Source organism: Salvia splendens, chromosome 16, assembly GCF_004379255.2.
Source record: "Salvia splendens isolate huo1 chromosome 16, SspV2, whole genome shotgun sequence".
Lineage (NCBI taxonomy): Eukaryota > Viridiplantae > Streptophyta > Magnoliopsida > Lamiales > Lamiaceae > Salvia > Salvia splendens.
In genome coordinates, this window is record NC_056047.1 from 13,209,057 (window position 1) to 13,227,475 (window position 18,419).

General features: G+C 38.0%; 3 protein-coding genes across 4 annotated transcripts; 2 read left to right on the forward strand and 1 right to left on the reverse strand.

Moving 5' to 3' along the window:
• The first annotated feature begins 492 nt into the window (after positions 1-492).
• Positions 493-7,867, forward strand: LOC121772750 (lysine-specific demethylase JMJ706-like). Its single transcript, XM_042169960.1, has 11 exons — positions 493-741; positions 2,573-2,951; positions 3,239-3,395; positions 3,479-3,698; positions 4,069-4,122; positions 4,200-4,279; positions 4,360-4,637; positions 5,367-5,765; positions 5,848-6,206; positions 6,311-6,553; positions 7,112-7,867. Exons 1-11 carry the CDS (start codon positions 739-741, stop codon positions 7,397-7,399), a joined length of 2,460 nt encoding a protein of 819 aa, XP_042025894.1. The 5' UTR covers positions 493-738; the 3' UTR covers positions 7,400-7,867.
• A 4,355-nt stretch (positions 7,868-12,222) lies between these two features.
• On the forward strand, positions 12,223-14,506 carry LOC121770015 (probable calcium-binding protein CML18). Its single transcript, XM_042166805.1, has 2 exons — positions 12,223-13,071; positions 14,175-14,506. The coding sequence occupies exon 1, from the start codon at positions 12,557-12,559 to the stop codon at positions 13,049-13,051; it is 495 nt and encodes a 164-aa protein (XP_042022739.1). The 5' UTR covers positions 12,223-12,556; the 3' UTR covers positions 13,052-13,071; positions 14,175-14,506.
• Positions 14,507-14,951: 445 nt separating this feature from the next.
• Positions 14,952-18,157, reverse strand: LOC121772642 (probable methyltransferase PMT17). Of its 2 annotated transcripts, XM_042169828.1 has the most exons (7): positions 17,906-18,157; positions 17,625-17,676; positions 16,794-17,508; positions 16,512-16,722; positions 16,158-16,434; positions 15,578-16,048; positions 14,952-15,468 (listed from the first exon to the last, which is right to left on the reverse strand). In XM_042169828.1, exons 3-7 carry the CDS (start codon positions 17,490-17,492, stop codon positions 15,240-15,242), a joined length of 1,887 nt encoding a protein of 628 aa, XP_042025762.1. In that variant the 5' UTR covers positions 17,493-17,508; positions 17,625-17,676; positions 17,906-18,157; the 3' UTR covers positions 14,952-15,239. The 2 variants fall into 2 exon arrangements, with proteins under 2 accessions (XP_042025762.1, XP_042025763.1); XM_042169829.1 differs by having other exon boundaries at positions 16,794-17,676.
• Positions 18,158-18,419: the final 262 nt, after the last annotated feature.

Sequence of the window (18,419 nt, forward strand, 5' to 3'; positions counted from 1 at the left end):
AATGTGAGCCGTTTTTCGAAGCCTTTCATGACCGTCCATTCCGCCAACATCCAACGGCCCACCAACACCTATCCCTGCTCCCCTCCGCACGTGATCCTATCAAACCAACGAACAATTCGTGTCGTCGATCACATCATTATCTGCTTTTCAGTTTTTACCCTCCAAACCACCGCTTTTCCCGGTCGTTACAAAGTCTTGTTGCGGGGCACATTCGGTATTTCACTCTGTTAACGGCGCGTTAAATGCCGGCAGCCGTCTCAACTACCACTTTCCTTCGTAGTTCACACTTCTTTCCCCCTTTTTAACTTTTGCTAAAAAATATTTTATTTTACGTAATTATTAATCTCCGTTTATTCCTTTCCAAATTGGCACTTAATTGCTTTATTTAATGGAAATTAATAATTAATTAACAAATTTGATGAGACACCTCACGTTGAAACTATAAACGATGACTCATCCCTTCTTTTACAATTTTCAGTTTTTTCCCAACTCCTTGCAACTTCCTACTTTCTCTCTCTACACCTCCCTCCCTCTCTCTCTCTCTCCACGCAGCGAATTCGGACTGCCGGCGCCGTCAGTTGCATTTTGTTTATTGTGTCAATCGCGCAATTCTGCTTAGTGAACCTGACTCGCGTCGATCCCGGAGTTATTGTCAGAATGCGGATAGTATAGTTCCGTTTGGTTGTTTTTTATTCTTCCGAGAAGACGGAAGCTTGAGATAAACATTTGGTGGATGAGATGGTAATTTTTTTTATTTTAGTTATATTTAATTGTTTGTGCTTGATGTGCATTTCTGGTTGAATTATGGACTCATCAGGAACAATTTCTTATGTGCCAAAAAATTAAAACAGCTTATTTTGAAATTGCGGCCTGTTGATTGGTGCTTCATGAATTAGTAGTAGTTTTTTATCTGCAATTTTGCATTGGACGAGTGGCTGTTGTGGCCATGAAGATCAGGCATTGATTCTCTGTTGGCGCGGGCGCCTCTTCTAAATTATGGAATTATTTCTCTTTTTCATGTACTCATTTGGATCGGTGATTATTTCTCGCTGTAATGTGTATGTATGGATACATGGAATGCGGATTTTGTTAAGTTGTTACTTCTTCGATTTTGGGGATGAGCGTTCTTTTTTGATTTGTTCATTTTTAATTATTCTTATTCTCAATTTCTCTATTTGTTTTTTTTGGGAGTTTTCATTTTTCTGTACTTTATTTGCTTTTTTATTTATATGTGAAACTCTACGTACAAATCCAGGAGTTTTTGCATTTTAATTTGTCTGGTTTCTGTGCCATTTATAGATTTTACCAGCCTACCTTTCTGACTTAATTGGTGAACTTTTAGGATGTCTATTTTTTCTGGAAATTTTATTTTTCTATTCCATTTTTTCACGTTTGACTTTTTTTCTCACTCTATAACAAAGGTTGAAGATTTAATTGGTGTGGAGGCATTTAATATATTCTTAATCTTAGAGCATCTCCAGTGGCGGACGTCCGGTCGGACATCCGGTCGGACGTCGCGACGGGCGACCCGGACGTCCGCCATTGTGGCGTTTGGGGTCGGATACGGACGTCCCGTGAGGACGTCGGGTGTCCTCGGACGTCCCTGCGACGGGCGGGCGGACGTCCGCCACTGTGGCAAGAGTCGGACGTCCCGCTCGGACGTCCGAAATTTTTTTATTTTTTTTAAACCCTATATATACGGCTCGTTGAACTTCATTTCATTTGCACCACTTGTTGTTAACAAGTTTCTCTCTTCTTTTACTACAAGTTTCTAACTATGTTTTTTTTATGTTTTATGAATATGTATTTTTGCCCGTATTTTGCTTTCCCGTATTCCGTGTCAAAATTATATTTCCGTTTTTACGTAATTAAATTATTGTGATTTTTTTTATTGCGGGATGTCCTAGTGGGAAGGGCGGACATAGGAGGGGATGTCCTAGTGACGTGGCAGTGGGATGGGAAGTCCTAGTGACGTGGCAGGAGGTGTTTTTGGGATGTCCTAGTGGATGTCCTAGTGGGATGTCCGCCCACTGGAGATGCTCTTAGATAATAGTAGTTCTAGTGGAGTCATCGGAATATGTTTTAGTTGATCATTCTTGAAAGTTGAAACTATGTTTCACGTAAATATTTGTCTCTACAGTGAGTACAGATGAAACAACGCTTACCCAGTTGATGATATCATACGATGTTTAGAGAAAATAGAATCGGACATCAAAATGACAAAAGAGAATTGTTATTTCTTACAGTATGTTTTACCAATGAATTTTTCTCCTTCATGGGTCCAGGTATAGCATGTTTTATATGATGATAAATGCACAAAAGTGTGCGTCAAGTAGTTATATTTTCAAATTTTGAACTATTATAGATGCTGTAAGCACTTTTTTTCCTTCTAATTTTACATAAATATGTGAACATAGTTATTTGATTGTTGATTGTTTTTTTTAAGTCCTTTTCATTTCCTGTTCCTGAAACGGGGTGTACTTTGTTTCATACTTTATTGCTTTGATCAAATGCTTTACTTAAAATTTGCTTTGTGCATGTTTTACATTAATGCTTATGCTATATTTTGCAGGTGGAGGGAAGAGTTTGTTCTTCTAGACAAGCAAAACTGGAATTTTTAAAGCATAAAATGTTAAAACGGAGGAAAACAGAAACAGAGAATGAACCTTATGTTGTCAGCAAGACACTGAATAGGAGTGGTGGTGATGCTTTAAGAACTTCTGCTTCCTACGGTGTTAGTTTGCACAATCATGCTGACCTACCAAGATTTGGTAACAGTTCTTCCATTAAGGAAGATGCTTTCTCGAAGAGGAAAGTGGCTAAGTTTGATATTTCGGACCTCGAATGGACAAAGAAAGTTCCAGAGTGCCCGGTTTATCGTCCAACTAAAGAGGAATTCCAGAATCCCTTAGTTTATATCCAAAAGATTGCTCCAGAAGCCTCGAAATATGGTATGTTCAACACCTAATTAGTATAACTTTTGAATTTTATTGAGTTACTATTTTGTAGCATTAAGAATTCTGTGATGCTGTGCCTTTGTTGCTGATAAAGTTCCTGTTCAGTGACTTCTGTATTTTAGTAGTTAGCAGTTGTTTAAATAATAGTAAATGGCCAACGTTAACTATTTGCTTTTGCAATCGCTTCGTTCATTAAGATCCCGGCTTTTGTCCTCCATAATATGCCTATCTTTAATTTTATTTCGGAAGAGAAACAGCTAAAGTTATGCTTCAATCGTCAGGTATTTGCAAGATCGTATCCCCTGTAAGTGCTTCTGTTCCTGCTGGTGTAGTTCTTACAAAAGAGAAGGCTGGTTTCAGTTTTACAACTAGGGTACAACCACTTCGTTTCGCTGAATGGGATAGTGACGACAAAGTCACCTTTTTCATGAATGGGATGTGAGTTTTCCCTTTATTATCTGCATTGCTCCATCCTATTTTCATTGTCCTTCCAGGCTTTAAACTTGATTGTTGTTTTTCAGAAACTATACTGTTCGTGATTTTGAGAGGATGGCAAACAAGATTTTTGCTCGTAGATATGGTAGTGTTGGGGGCCTTCCTGCTGCATTCATGGAAAAAGAATTTTGGAATGAGATAGCATTTGGAAAGACTGAAAGTGTTGAATATGCATGTGATGTTGATGGGAGTGCATTTTCATCTTCTCCGAATGATCCACTTGGAAAAAGCAACTGGAATTTTAAGGTGTTCTTCTCATAATAAAGGTTTTAATCTTTTTTATGTTTAAATGGAATTTGTATGACAGAAACTAATCCATTTTTGGTAGTACGATGTTATACTCCCCATCTTTTCCACATTTCCCCCCTGTATGTTTATCTTTGTTAATATCTAAAACCTCTCATGGTTCCATTTCTTCCTTGTGGAGGGCTCTTCCATGGAGTGTTCAGCAATGATTTTTTCTCTCTCCTCCACCTTTTATCTAAACATTTCAATTTTATGTCTAGCCTCTATAAAATATTATTTCCACTTTCACTGTCTTTTATGTATAAATTGATGTCTTGATCTTCTGTGGGTACTTTATTAGTAGGGAGTATCTTATTGTACTTATTTTCAGAAAATCCCTCGGCTGCCGATGTCTACTTTGCGTCTTCTTGAGACGGAAATTCCGGTATGTGCTACTTATTTCTTCAAAATGGCTTTATTTTTTTTTTGTCACTTTCCAGACTGATATGTGGTTTATCTTAGGGTGTCACTGAACCTATGCTTTACATAGGCATGCTGTTTAGTGTTTTTGCCTGGCATGTGGAAGATCATTACCTGTATAGGTATGTGTTTTTCTAGTTAAGAGGTTTGGTGTCTGATATGATTCTTAACAATGGTTGATCATAGTTTCTTATACGTACAGCATCAATTATCACCATTGCGGGGCTGCAAAAACTTGGTATGGCATTCCAGGTCATGCAGCTATTGATTTTGAAAATGTGGTAAAGGACCATGTCTATGCTCATGATATCTTACCTGGTGACGGGGAGGATGGAGCTTTTGATGTTCTTTTGGGGAAGACGACTCTTTTCCCACCAAACATATTGTTAGAACATGATGTCCCTGTTTATAGAGCTGTCCAGAACCCTGGGGAATTTGTAATCACTTTCCCTAGAGCTTATCACTCAGGATTTAGTCACGGTACGTGATAAATATGCTGCTTCAGGTTGAAATTGGGTGGTTCTGAAGTTGTACCTTAGACTATCACCAGCGGTGACCCTCTGTACCCTCACAGAGGGTCATACGCAAAAGACAAACAACATTTGGCAAAAAAAAAATTGAAAATTTAAATATTTTAGGTGACCCTCTTCCAAAAGAGTGTGTCAGCCAACCCCATGAAAAGTGAGGGGCTTAAACATGTGGTGCCATATTAGTGGCTGTTAGGTTAAATATTTTTACTTTTCTTTTATTATTTTGATTTGATATTATTTTTTTTATTTTTCTGTATTGGATTAATTGTCTTTTTATTTTTAAATTTTAAATTTCTAACTTTTTATTTTAACTTTTAATTTGTAATTTAATTAATTTCTAATTTTGGTATTACCGTACAACATTTCTTTCATTTTATGTAATATTATGCTATACTTTAATTATATGAATATTTAGTACTCCTCCTTATATACTATAAATTTTAAATATAATAATTTGTGTTATTTTTTATGTTTATTAAGAATATGTTAAAAAAGAAAATATTTAATTAGGTGTGGGTGAAGGTCACTAATGGGAGTAAAATTTATATAAGTTGGGGGTTGTGTATGTGGATGAGAGAGAAATGAATATTTTACTAAAAAGTTGATTGGGGTTGGGTTGAGTGGGGGTTACTGGTGGACATAATCTTATAAATATGAAAGAATTTCCTGTATCGTTCAGGTTTCAATTGTGGTGAAGCTGTTAATTTTGCAATGGGCGATTGGTTTCACCTGGGATCAATTGCAAGTAGGCGCTATGCTCTGCTTAACAGGATGCCTCTTCTTCCCTACGAAGAGCTTCTCTGTAAAGAAGCAATGCTACTTCGTTATGCAAGACCTGAATTTGACGAGTCAGAGCACATACATGGAGATTTGCTATCACAGAGAAGCATAAAGGTCTCCTTTGTTAATTTGATCCGGCTTCAGCATTATGCCAGATGGTGTCTGATGAAATCAAGAGCATGCACAGCCATCTCTTCTTTCTCCCATGGAACAATTCTCTGCAGCCAGTGCAAACGTGATTGTTATGTAGCATATCTGAACTGCCAGTGTTACTCGCACCCTGTATGCCTTCACCATGGTATTACAGAGTTCCTATAGCTTTGATTTTTCTCATAATATCTTTTGCCCGAATATTTATGCATTTTTCTGTTCTTTAACAGATACAAGATCACTTGATTGGCCTTGTGGAGGGACTCCAACACTTGCTGTAAGAGAAAACATTGTAGAAATGGAAGCAGCAGCCAGACACTTTGAGGACGAAAAGGATATATTACAGGAATTTGAACGGAAGTATGGGAACATCGATGACTTTGGTTCACTATTTTGCTTGTTCTCAGGAGCTGAAAATGATAGCTACATCCCTTATGGAAAGATTTCTCTTGTATCAGACGAAGAAGTATCGGGATGCCTCTCTGTTTTAACCAGTTGCCACAAAATTACTAAGACTGAAATTACAGATGCGTCTGATCCTTGTATGTTACCGTTGAAATCATCTGAAAGTCTCAAAATGACAGCCAACGTAATGATTGAATATCCTTTTGAAGTTTTTGTTAAATTTTATTCTTTTACTGAAGAATCATTAATATATAATGAAATGTTAAACTTACATGTTTACTTTGGCAGGCTGGGCAGGATAATGGAAACTCTAACTTGGAGGATAGCATACATGCAATGCCTTTTGAATATTCCAAACCCCTGAGCAGAAAACCTAGATCCGAAAGGAAGGTAGTTCAGGAGGTGAACACTAGAAGTGCTATTTATGAAGATGAGTCAGATTCAGAAATATTCAGGGTTAAGCGAAGATCGTCTAACAAAGTGGGAAGGAAAACTGCACGTGATTTGACATCTTTAAACACTGACCAGCAGGTATTATTACATTTCATGTCTGGGTTGTTTGGTTAAGATTTTAGCATTTATTAGGCCGTATTTGTAAACTATATGGAAAACTTATTCAACTTTAGCAACATTAAAGTTACGGTTACCCCACCCCTACCCTCAAGCTCCCATCTCTCCCGCTGCCCACCTACACACAAAAGAAGGAAAGATATAAAGAAGGGTGTAAATGAACAGGAATAGAAGACAACCACATACTTAATATGTGCTGATCGAAATATTTTGCAGAAAATAGTCAATGACAATTATAGTACTGTTAATACCACTTACTCCTATTATTTTGAGCTAATACCGTAACTCTAAAAATATGCTAAGATAATGAAATCATGTTAGTAAGTCGTTCCAACTTGTCTTCTGACATAGTTTGTTTTTCTTTACCATCCACACTGATATCTCATGGTTAATTTTCACTCAATGGTTTTACTTATTGCAGTAATGTGACGCTTTTCTTTGATAAGAGTGTTTCTTTCCGAAATACTGGAGACTGGAGTAATATCTTACACTAAATTTTTGGACTTCGTTTTTTGTTAGGGTTTCAAGCGACTCAAACGGCAACATCTGGAAGTGCGGTGTGGAATCTTAACATCATCAGGCTGTCCTATCCTTGATGATCAAAGTCATCATTATGTTATGAGCTCTACTGAATCTAAAGAATCCAAGTTAGCCATAAGAAGCACTTTTCCTTCCATTAAGTTCAAACATATGCCTAAAGTTCTTGGTGCAGAACTGCACAGAGATCAGAGGCATCCCCATGAGTCGACAGAAAATCTAAAGCACAAGGGACAGAAAGCTAAGACGAGTGACTGTTTTAGGTGGTGATAGAAATTGAAACTGGATTAGGTGATAGTGGCTGAATTTGACTGGTCTGCAGCTGAAGAATCTTCAACCTAGCTAACTTGGCTAGTGACATTCTTTTCCAGGGGATCTAACAACAGAGGGAGGTTAGAAATACATTTTGATGAAGCAGTGACATGGAAGTTAACTACATATTACAAGTGAAGTTATTCTTTTGTGCAAGCTCCAAAATGGGGACAAATTGCACAGTGATTCTTTTGCGGTTCTCGGCTGGGGATTTAATCTTTGGCAGGAGAACTCTCTCATAAGTCATACGTACATACAACAGGTAGGATTTTAGGTCAATTGTTCTTTAGCATGTACATTTGCTAGTGTAGGCAATTCCCATTGATGTTCTCATTTCTGCTGCTTCTCTTATAGGGCTCTGATATTCTTTCTTGTAGCTATTGACAGTCAACTATATTGATAAAATCTGAGAAACTCCTTGTTTCATTCTGTGTTTCCACCATTTTATGCTCAGTATCGCTTGTTTCATTTGCAAGAGTCGAGGTGGACTCGATAATACTCTCTCGATTTCGTTTAGGTTCATTCATGAAGACAAGCTTTACCAACAAGAAACAAACAAAGAACAGAGCTTGCATTAATCCACACAAGTTCAAAAACTCATATTCTTTCCTCCGTGGCTGAAGCTGATGCTCAAGATACCAAAGTTCAAAAATTATTAACGACTAAGATGGATTGAATTACATCCAAACCATACGACTTAGACACATTGAAATACATCGAACCCGTTAAAAGTTAATGGAAACATACATTACAAATTCCAAAAAACCAAAAAAAAAAACACACACACACACACACATCTGCGAAAGTACTAATATTTACATGTTGATATGATACACCTGTTTGAAGAAGTAGCACACACTGAAAAAATGTTGAAGGATTAATCGGTTGACACTATAAAGGTAGCTCAACCAAACAAAAATCTACACTCTCTAAATTACTAGTTTTATAAATAGACCCATGAAGTTTTCTTTATCAGAAACCAACAAGGAGTTTTCCCATCTTCTTCACAGTTTCATTAGTTCCCCAAAGGTAGCCACTTTTCCTCACTTCTTTCATACACATACAGGGGCTGTTCATAGCATTTTACAGAAACTACAAAAATCGATCCCAACATCCATTTGCAATCATACAATTGCATACCGTGTAATTTACATAAACTGTAGCCAAATCGTTGTTTCACACAGAATACGCGCGGCAGTCTGACCGTTTGTGGGCAACGACTGGAGCCGTGCGGGGGGAGGTGGCGTGGACGTGCGAGGAGAGTGTAGAGACGGTGGTGACCCTCATTTAAAATTACAGCTTTGGTTATTTAATTAGTGCACCACCTTAATTTTATGTTAATTTGTTGGTTAAAAATGTATGAAATTTAATCTTGGCATTTTATGTGTAACCATTACAGTTTCAGAGTTGGAAGATTTTACAAATTCAAAGTTGCTAATTAAGCATCAATTTTCATAATTTTGATGATTAAGATGTATATTATTCGAGATTATATTATAGCATATATATAGAATCAAATTAAAGACTGAAGTTTACGGATACCATATTCTTAACACCGATTTTGAGCTTGATTTCCCCCAGTTTAGAAAAATGAGCATGAATATAAAAAACAAAAAAATAATAAGTAATAGTAATGGTAATTAACGTGTGTAAATTGCATTTTAAAAATAATTTGTTAATGGCAATGTGTTATTTTGATATTTAAAATAATTCGATCTGTTATTCGAGGATTGAACGATCAATATCTTAGATAGAAACATTGAAATCTTAATATGTTGGACGAAAATTATTTTGTTATCTTTATCTAATTAAAATATCATTAGACTATATTAGTCATAATATAAATGTAATTATGAAAAAAAATTAAGGACACTATGTCATAGATTAGACATGATGTTAGCTATTTTCCAATAAGAAATTGTTGATATTAATAAACACATAAATCAGAAAGGATCTCATCAGATATATGCAGATTCGCAAAAAGATGTTAATACTCGATTTTTGTTTTAGTGATGCAACTCATATATACTTAGTGTCCGTTTGATAAAATAGATAATTATTCTATTTTAGTGTTATCTGAGCTAAAATGTGGGTTGTTGTATGAACAAATTTACGGTAAAATTCAAAGAACTTTCCTTGAGTATAATTTGCAGACTTGACTTTATGGACAAAAACGACCTAATCAAAATATTGAATTAGATCACTTGTTGACTTGGGAAATGTATCCAAGTCATTAGGTCAATGGAGAAGTCTACTCAACAGTTTAATTGTATTATAAGGTGGACGAATCATATGCTGAGAAATATAAATATAACTTTAAAGTAAATAATGAAAAATATTCATTTTGTTTAGTGAAAAATAAAAGAGTCAATGGTAGATATAGTAATACTAGCAGTATATAAAAACCTAGTCACGATTTTATATAAATACATAGAGAGTGAAAAATGATTCACGTTGGTTTTTCTATCCTGAAAAATCAGATTCAAGAAACTTTCGAGACTTTTGCTAAACATTAATTAGACTACAAAATGCAAACATTTAAACGTTCAAATGTTTTCTATATTTTTAGGAACAAGAATGCAATTTTTTTAACTTCGGAACATTCTTGTAAATTTACTCTAAGATTGGAACTATATATATGAGCTCTCCACAAAGTCAAAAGGAAAAGAAGACCCATATATATTGGAACATTATTTTAAGGAAAAAATATAAAATTCAATTTGATAGTAATAATATTTTATTAATTTTTTGAGTTACAACTTATATACATACAAGTAAACAGCATTATTAAGCACATTAGTTAGATGACTCGAACTCTAAATTTATTGGTTGGAGATGACTCATTTATGATTTAACCAATAGAAACATCTTAAGAAATATTACTTGCACAGTTTATCAAGATAAGAATTAGGTATTACTTACAAATTTATGAATAAAAATAAAAAGAAGAATTATTGATATTTTTTAGTTATGGTAGCGTGAATAAGTAGAATGATTAAATAAAATAAATGATGGTCAAATTTAGAGAGATTTGGATGACTGAAAAATATGATTATTTATTGCTAGTCTCCCCAATCGTCGTTCAAACTTCAAACCGATTGTCGAGCACTCCACAAATTAATTACTCCCACCATCTTCTAATTGGGGTAGCTCTTTGACCGGGCACGAGTTTTAAGAAATGTAGAGAAAAGTTGATTGAAAAAGTTAATGAAATGTGAGAACCACATTTTTATATTGGTTTTATAATAAAATGTGAGTGGAGTGAGTTAGTGGAAAGTGGAGCCTACTACCATTTATGGTAAAAATGAAGAGTGACTCTTAATGGGGGACGGCTCAAAATGAAAATTAGCGACTCTTATTCGGGGACGGAGGGAGTATAAGATTGTGCGACCAATATTGCAAATATTAACATTAAGCAATTTTTGTATAATGCAATTTACTAACACTTAATATTTATTCATGGATTACTGATGAAACCATCTAATATTGCTCAAATCAATTTATTCCTTCTCAATTTTCAATTTTGTTTTCCCAGAAAGCAATGTTCATATCCAAAGATGAAACCATGAATTTGAGACAAAGATGAAAGATAAAAAATCAAAATGTTTTATACTAAGTGCTAGTTATCGTAACTTTCAGAAACAATGTGGAGTATTAAAGTTTGACGATCATGTAATGTAACTATATAAGGTTTGTTTAATCAGCCTCAGTCATACAGTTTCTGATTAACTCATTAAAGTATATCTTTTTAGGGATGGTTCGATTTGCAAAATTGTATCTGAGATTAAATTTTTAGTGTGTTCGGTTCATGAGATTCAATCTCTCAACTCAATTCTAGATGGATAACATGAGATAATTAGTCATAACTAACCCCCTATGACTAAAATAATTTCATCACTCAATACTAGATTATATCTTATTATTATTTTATCTTGATAACAGAATACTACCTTAATTCTTTCCTTTTTGTTGGATTTATTTAATTTTGTAGTTGGATTGATACGGCTAGTCGTTATAGATATGAAGTAGAATAAATATTGAACAAAGAAAAAAGTGGGTACCCATTTCATGATTAGAAGGTGGGGATTGGCTGGATCGAAAATTAAATTTGAAAAAGTATATGAATATGACGTGCCCTCCTTCACGCAATTCCCGCCATTTGAAATTAAATTAACGCCTTTTCTACCTTTTCACTTTATGTGTTCAATTACCTTTAACAAACTCATTGGCCATTTAACAACAATTACAAATCCATTTGTGATATTCAAATCCCATATCCATATGTGATTGAATGAATCCAGAAGTAAATAGTAATTAATAGATATTACTAATTGATCAAATTATTAGAATCAAGGACCATCCAAAATCAAACTTGGTCAATCTTGTTGCCGCAATTGACTTCTTCAAAATCTAGATAAATTATTAGTAACAATAGTAAGAGCTTATTTTTTTATTAGCAAACGTACAATTAGGGATGTCAATGTAATTCGGAACCCGTGGGCAGCCCGAACAACCCGATAAAAATACAGGATTAGGGTTGCAATTTCGCAGCCCGAATTTGAAATCGGGTTATTCGGGTTGACCCGATAGATTAGCCCGAAACCCGAAGGGTTAAGATTAGGATTGAACTTTTATAACCCGAAAAAAATCATAACTCAAATAGTCCGTACCTGAATGGCCCGACAACCCGAACGGGTTGATCCGATTGATATCCTGCGTACAACCACACCGAATTAAATAGTTACAACAACATCTAGATGAAATAAATACGTGAGTATACTACGTGTTGTGATGCTATAGACAAAACAAAACGACATTTGCAAATAAATAAATAAAAGTTGAAATTAGATCCGATTTATGAGCTTGGTTGCCAGCAATTCGGAAAGTGTTGGATCATTAACAGAAGCGAAAGGGAGAGGAAAAGGAAAAATTATGCGTTGTGGAAGAAGATAATTGAGTGTTGCGAATTTGTTAGATCAGCTGCTGCATCAACACCAGCGGAGATCGACAATTCACGCACCATCTCACCCGTCATTTTCCCCAACCCTAATTCGCCTCTTTAATCAACCAACATTTCCTCTCTTTTTTTTCGTTTTTGGAGGGAAAATTGTGGAGATGAACGCTAAAGCCCCGGCCGTCAAATTGGACGATGAGCAGCTGGCGGAGCTGCGGGAGATATTCCGCTCCTTCGACCGGAACAACGACGGCAGCCTCACGGAGCTCGAGCTCGGCTCGCTGCTGCGCTCGCTCGGATTGAAGCCGAGCCCCGATCAGATCGACGCGCTGATTCAGAAGGCTGACACGAACAACAACGGATTAGTGGAGTTCTCGGAGTTCGTGGCGCTGGTAGCGCCGGAGCTCCTTCCGGCCAAGTCGCCTTACACGGAGGAGCAGCTCAGCCACCTCTTCAAGATGTTTGATCGCGACGGGAACGGGTACATCACCGCGGCGGAGCTCGCGCACTCCATGGCCAAGCTCGGCCACGCCCTCACGGCGGAGGAGCTCACCGGGATGATCAGCGAGGCTGACACCGACGGCGACGGCAGGATCAGTTTTCAGGAGTTCTCGCAGGCGATCACATCCGCCGCATTTGATAATTCTTGGGCTTGATTCGATTTTGTCTCGTTCAGGTATGAATCGCAGAAACCTCTGTATAAGTAATCTTATTTTGAGATACCATCAATTTCTTGTACATAGCCTTAGGGTTGGAAGATAGTGATCTAGGTAAGAGTGTTTATTTTGGGGGAAATTAATGGCATCTTCAAATTTTATAAGTGGAGATTCTGCGTTTGTGAATGGCATGTCACTGTGTATGTGCATTCTGATCTTTTTTAACAATCTTGTGTTGAAAAAAGGAGATTCAAATTTTTGAAAAATCGATAGGACTGCTTTAGTTGCTGGAGTACTGTTTTATGTTGCAGAAATTCTAACCAGAGAGCCCTTGGAATATTCTTGTCTGTGATCATCGTTTGTGTTCAATTTGGGTGACAGAGATGGGGGGAGGGGGAAACTGATTTCAGACAGTAATAGTGAGTAGTATTGGTTTTCCCTTAAAGTTTAGTAGGAAAATCTTGCAGAACAATGGGCCAAGGGTCCAATGTGGATACATAATGGGTGATGAGATAAGCAAAAAAGTAGAAAATGAATGGCCTGGTTGTCCATCTGGACTGGACAGTGCATGGAATAATGAAGATCAACCAATTCTAGTTAGTCCTTTGCATTCATGTATTGCTGAATCTAGCATTACCTTTGCTAAAACTGATTTGTATAAATCTTATACCTCACTCTCATTAGATTGTTTGGCTTTAGTATATGTTGTAATTTACCATGAATGTCCAAAAAGTCTGTAGGTGTGATCTATGATTCTTCCCCTTCACGCCTCTAGCTATATTATGTTAAAAAGATGAAATATGATAGCACAGTTGTGAGTTGTGACGTGTAAAATATTTTCATACAAAGGCATCTGCTGAGAGTACCCTAGCTTGCCGTGGTAGGGAGTGGAAGGGGATGGGACGAGGGAAATGCTTCACGTAGTAAAACTAAGTGTGAATACTACAGCCGTTGCAGTTCAGAATATTGGAAAAATATAGTACTGTCCATATGCATCTCATTTCTAGTAACTAATGTGATGCATGAAATTATGCCTTCACAATCTTTAATTAAGCTTTGTTTTCCCTCTGGTTTTGCTCGAGCTATACTGATTTTTTTTTGTTCAATTTGTGTTGTGCAACAGGTTCGGAGGAATTTGTGGTAGAAGAGTAGGTTTATCCTGGATATGTGACTAGGTACATGATTAAATGTTCAGACATACATATATACATACATATCTCGTCTGAGTTGTCGGTAAACGACAACGTGCAGCAGGTCTCATCGTTGGTTTCATGTAGCTTATGTATGATTTTGGTTTGATTTTTGCTGCACTAGTATCTATCTGGTGTTTTAGCTCAAATCGAGGAGCTCTTGTTTGTTGAAGAACAAGAACCCACACACAAACCACTACCACTCTTGTTTCCATACTTTGATTTTTCTTTACTAGAAATGACAAATGTGATTGCTTCCTATCTACTTTGGGCATATATGTAATCGAGGGTTATGGCTTATTTTGCAATTATGAACAATACGTAAACAAAGATCCACCATTAATGGACAAAGCTAAATTGGTTATTACTAATAAGAATGAATACAAAATGAGGATTATTTATCAGATGTTATGAATTAAATGATACTACTCACGTTAAAAGTCTTGCAAAGTTATGTCAGCTACTGCTTATTTCCGGTACAAAACAATTCCAAAGCTATACCTGCATTTTAATTCCAAAATAGCAGATACTACTAGTATTATATTATTCTTAACACAAGGTGAGTTGACAGCAAACAATTTTGACACACACAGAGACTAAAATAATAACCTGAAATGGTTATGAAATTGTAAGTAGCAAGTTACTATGATTATTTAGACGCTGGTCGATAATTGAAAATCACAGAATTCTTGCCAGTCAGAAAATATGAATTTATGAATCTTCGGAAGTCCATTTTAAAATTAAAATATTAGATGAATCACAGTACTACATAGCTTCAAAAGATGGGCATTTGAAGCAATAATCTGTCATTACACTGAAAACTATTTACTACTATATGATTAGTGGTAGCATACTTCAAAATGTAGCTAACTGCCAAAACTTGTGACTACACAAATTATTGACTCCACGAACACAACTTGTCAACATCCAACTACAGCATTTTGAGTAGAAAACTCCCATCCCATCCCAAAAAAACAAAACAGAATTTAGTTCCGAAATCATAGAGCTTTTTGGTTGGAATCAGCAGTCCAATAATTCTTGGTGGCAACAAGAATCTTCTCGGTATAAAAGGGCCCGGTTTCATGATCGACAATCTTGCTCTGCCATCTCATTCCATCAGCTATGCTCTTCACCTTCACCAACACCTCCACCACATCCCTGAATATCACCGTCCCCTCCGGCCTCAATATCCTATCCATCTCCAGCAATATGTACCTTATATCGCACCTTCAACACCAACACCATTCCCAACACATTATTAGAACACACATAACATTGGTATATCTATCTATCTATCTATCTATCTATCTATCTAGGGAGGATGATGATTCCTTACTTGTCCTGATAAGCGCTGAACACGCCCCCAGCGTGGATGAGGTCGTACGTCCTCGGATACGTCGAGAACGCCTCACACCAGTCCTGGTACGTCCCGATGAACCCCCGCTCCTTGATCACCCCCAGCGTGTCCGGGAGCTCCGTCCCCATGGGAACAACATTCATCACCCACACCGGGTACTTCACCACCGCTGCCGCGAACCCCCCCAGGTGGGCGTTCATGTCCATCACGTTCCGGTACATCCCCTGCGACAGCTTTCCGACGAGGCGCTTGTAGTAGTCCACCCTGCCCTTCCACATCTTGTTGTCCTCCTCGAACGTCTTGGCCGTCACGCCCGGGACTGATCCGCTGCTGATCCTTGGTGGGACCGAGAATGCGCGCTCGGGCCACTTCTTCAGCGCTCCCCCTGCCACTTCCTCTGCGTCGCGCGTCTCGGGAAGCGGCGTCACGCAAGTTTCCATGTCCTTGTACCTTATATTCATACACATCAAATGAACCATCACTAAAGCAAAATGCCTACTACTCATCAAAGAGTAGTGTTAGCAAAACAGATCACATTTGAAGGCATAGAAGCATTTACCAGCCTGCATCAGCGTTGCCGGAGCTGCAAATGTTGCGATCAACGCAGTTATTATGATTGAGAGGCTTCTGCCAGATAGCGAGATCGCCTTTCTCCACAACTTTCTTCCAACAGAGCTGTGCGGCTACATCCTCTATCGAGTCTTGCTCTTGCTTCAAATCTTCTTGAGTTCTCTCCCAACCTCTCCAGTATTTCTTCCAGTTAATGGGAGGACCGGAGAGGATCCAGTAGCCACCGGGCCTTAGCACCCTATCCACTTCCATCAGATACATTCCATCTACAACAACACAATGTAAGAACAAAGATGCACATTCCTAAATGTTAAGAATGGTCCATACTCATATCATATGTTACCATATTTAGACCACGGGATCAAGCAACGGGAGCAATGAGCCATGTCGAAAGCCCTAGCTGGATAAGGGAGCCGCTGTGAGCCAAGAACATTGATCATTGCAGGGACGCCTCGCTCCAGTGCAAACCACACCTGTGCTTCATGCGTGTCTCTCGGAGCAAAGGACATTGCGATTATATCCCTCTTCAACAGGTAAGCCCCCCAACTAGCAACCTGAAACCAATGTACATTCAGTACTTTTTCATATGTATGATGACCGATCCTATAAATAAACGACCCCTTACGCCACAGCCTGTATCAAGGGCGGTCCTGATGGATCCGTCCTTGAGGGGGATGAGGGCAGCAATGTCGTCAATGTAAGCATCAGCGCCACGCGGGAACATAGTCCCTCCACCGGGGAATCTGAAGCGATCACCCTCGACTTGGATCCAATTCTGGTTAGCCTTCTCAATGCTGAGCTCCTTGTGAGGGATGTTGCCAATCCACACGTAGTCCCTGCTCTGCGGCCACTTGAAAGGCGCCTTGTAATGGTCCGGAGCAGGGATGAGGCAGCGAAGGAGCTCGTCCTTGGTGGGGCAATGCCTCTCCCGGTACTTGAGCATGTCGCGATCAAACTGCCTCCCCCTCTGGCGGTCGTTGCACGGGGTGTACTCACTGTACTTCATGTCGCAGGGGGGGAACGTCTCGGCCTGCTCGGACGTGTTAATGACCAGCTGGTGGTGGCTCTCGAAGTCGAGGGTGTCGGAGACCAAGGGGGAGTCTGACGAGGAGGGGGAGTCGGAGTCCCCCTTGGAGGCCGGGGTGTCGTCGCAGCCGACACGGGACGAGAACTGGGTACCGGACGGGGGGACGCTGCGGCCCTGCCAGGCGCCTAAAGCGTAGAAGATGACACAGAGACAACTGACGCCTAAGATGTAAGTGATGCGTTTTCGCCTCATGTTCAGCTGATGAGGCTTTGGGGATCCGTTATACTCCTTCCCCATTTATACCAATCTAACTCTACACAACAAAGGCCATATTCTTCTTGTTCAACAAATTATGCTCCATTTTAGCAATCAAGACATCGATTTGTTTGCTTCAATTTGTTAATTGAATGGATCTGGAAATAGACATACCGTTTGGTCTCCTTCCACGGTGTTATTGATGAGCTATTGCAGCCCTTATTGCCTATGCATGAACAAAAAGTGAAATTCCATCAGCCACATTTATAAATTTACTAACATTATTGAGAAAATGAAGTTTTATTCACAACAGAAGCAAAAAAAACAGAAAAGCTAGCAGCTTGAATTCAAAACAAGAAAGAAGCAGGAAATGAAGGTACAAATGCAATGCCTCACAGTGTGTGTGTGTGTGTGTTGTGTGTGTTTCAACGACATATAAAATAAGTAGGACATACCAAGAAATTAAAATGGATCACCGAGGCGCAAACCAACATCATCCATCAATAAAACAAACAGAAATATCATGGACGAAAAAAGAAAAAAAGAAGAATGATGAATGAGGAGGATTAATAGAGCAATGAGAGATGCTGTTTCAGACACAATATCCTAAATCATCTCCCCGCCCTATGTTGTTTTCTCTTTAACCCCTTTGATTGCGGGTCTCCCACTTCCACCTCTATAACATTATTCAATGATTCTCTTTTGCAGATTGGATTTTTTTACATTATATACTACTCTATTTCTAGTTTGTTACTTTATGAGATATTTAATCTATAATTTCTTCAACTTAAAAATAATAATTGCATTTATCTTTTGTCTACTTCATCATTCAACTTTAGATAATATTTGAATAATATCTTCAGAATTCAATTACACAACTTTTGTTTCTACATAGGTCAATAGATAAAGAAAAAAAGGTCAGGAGCGCTTTCCCTTTCATCATCTTAAGAGCATCCAACACCGTGCTCT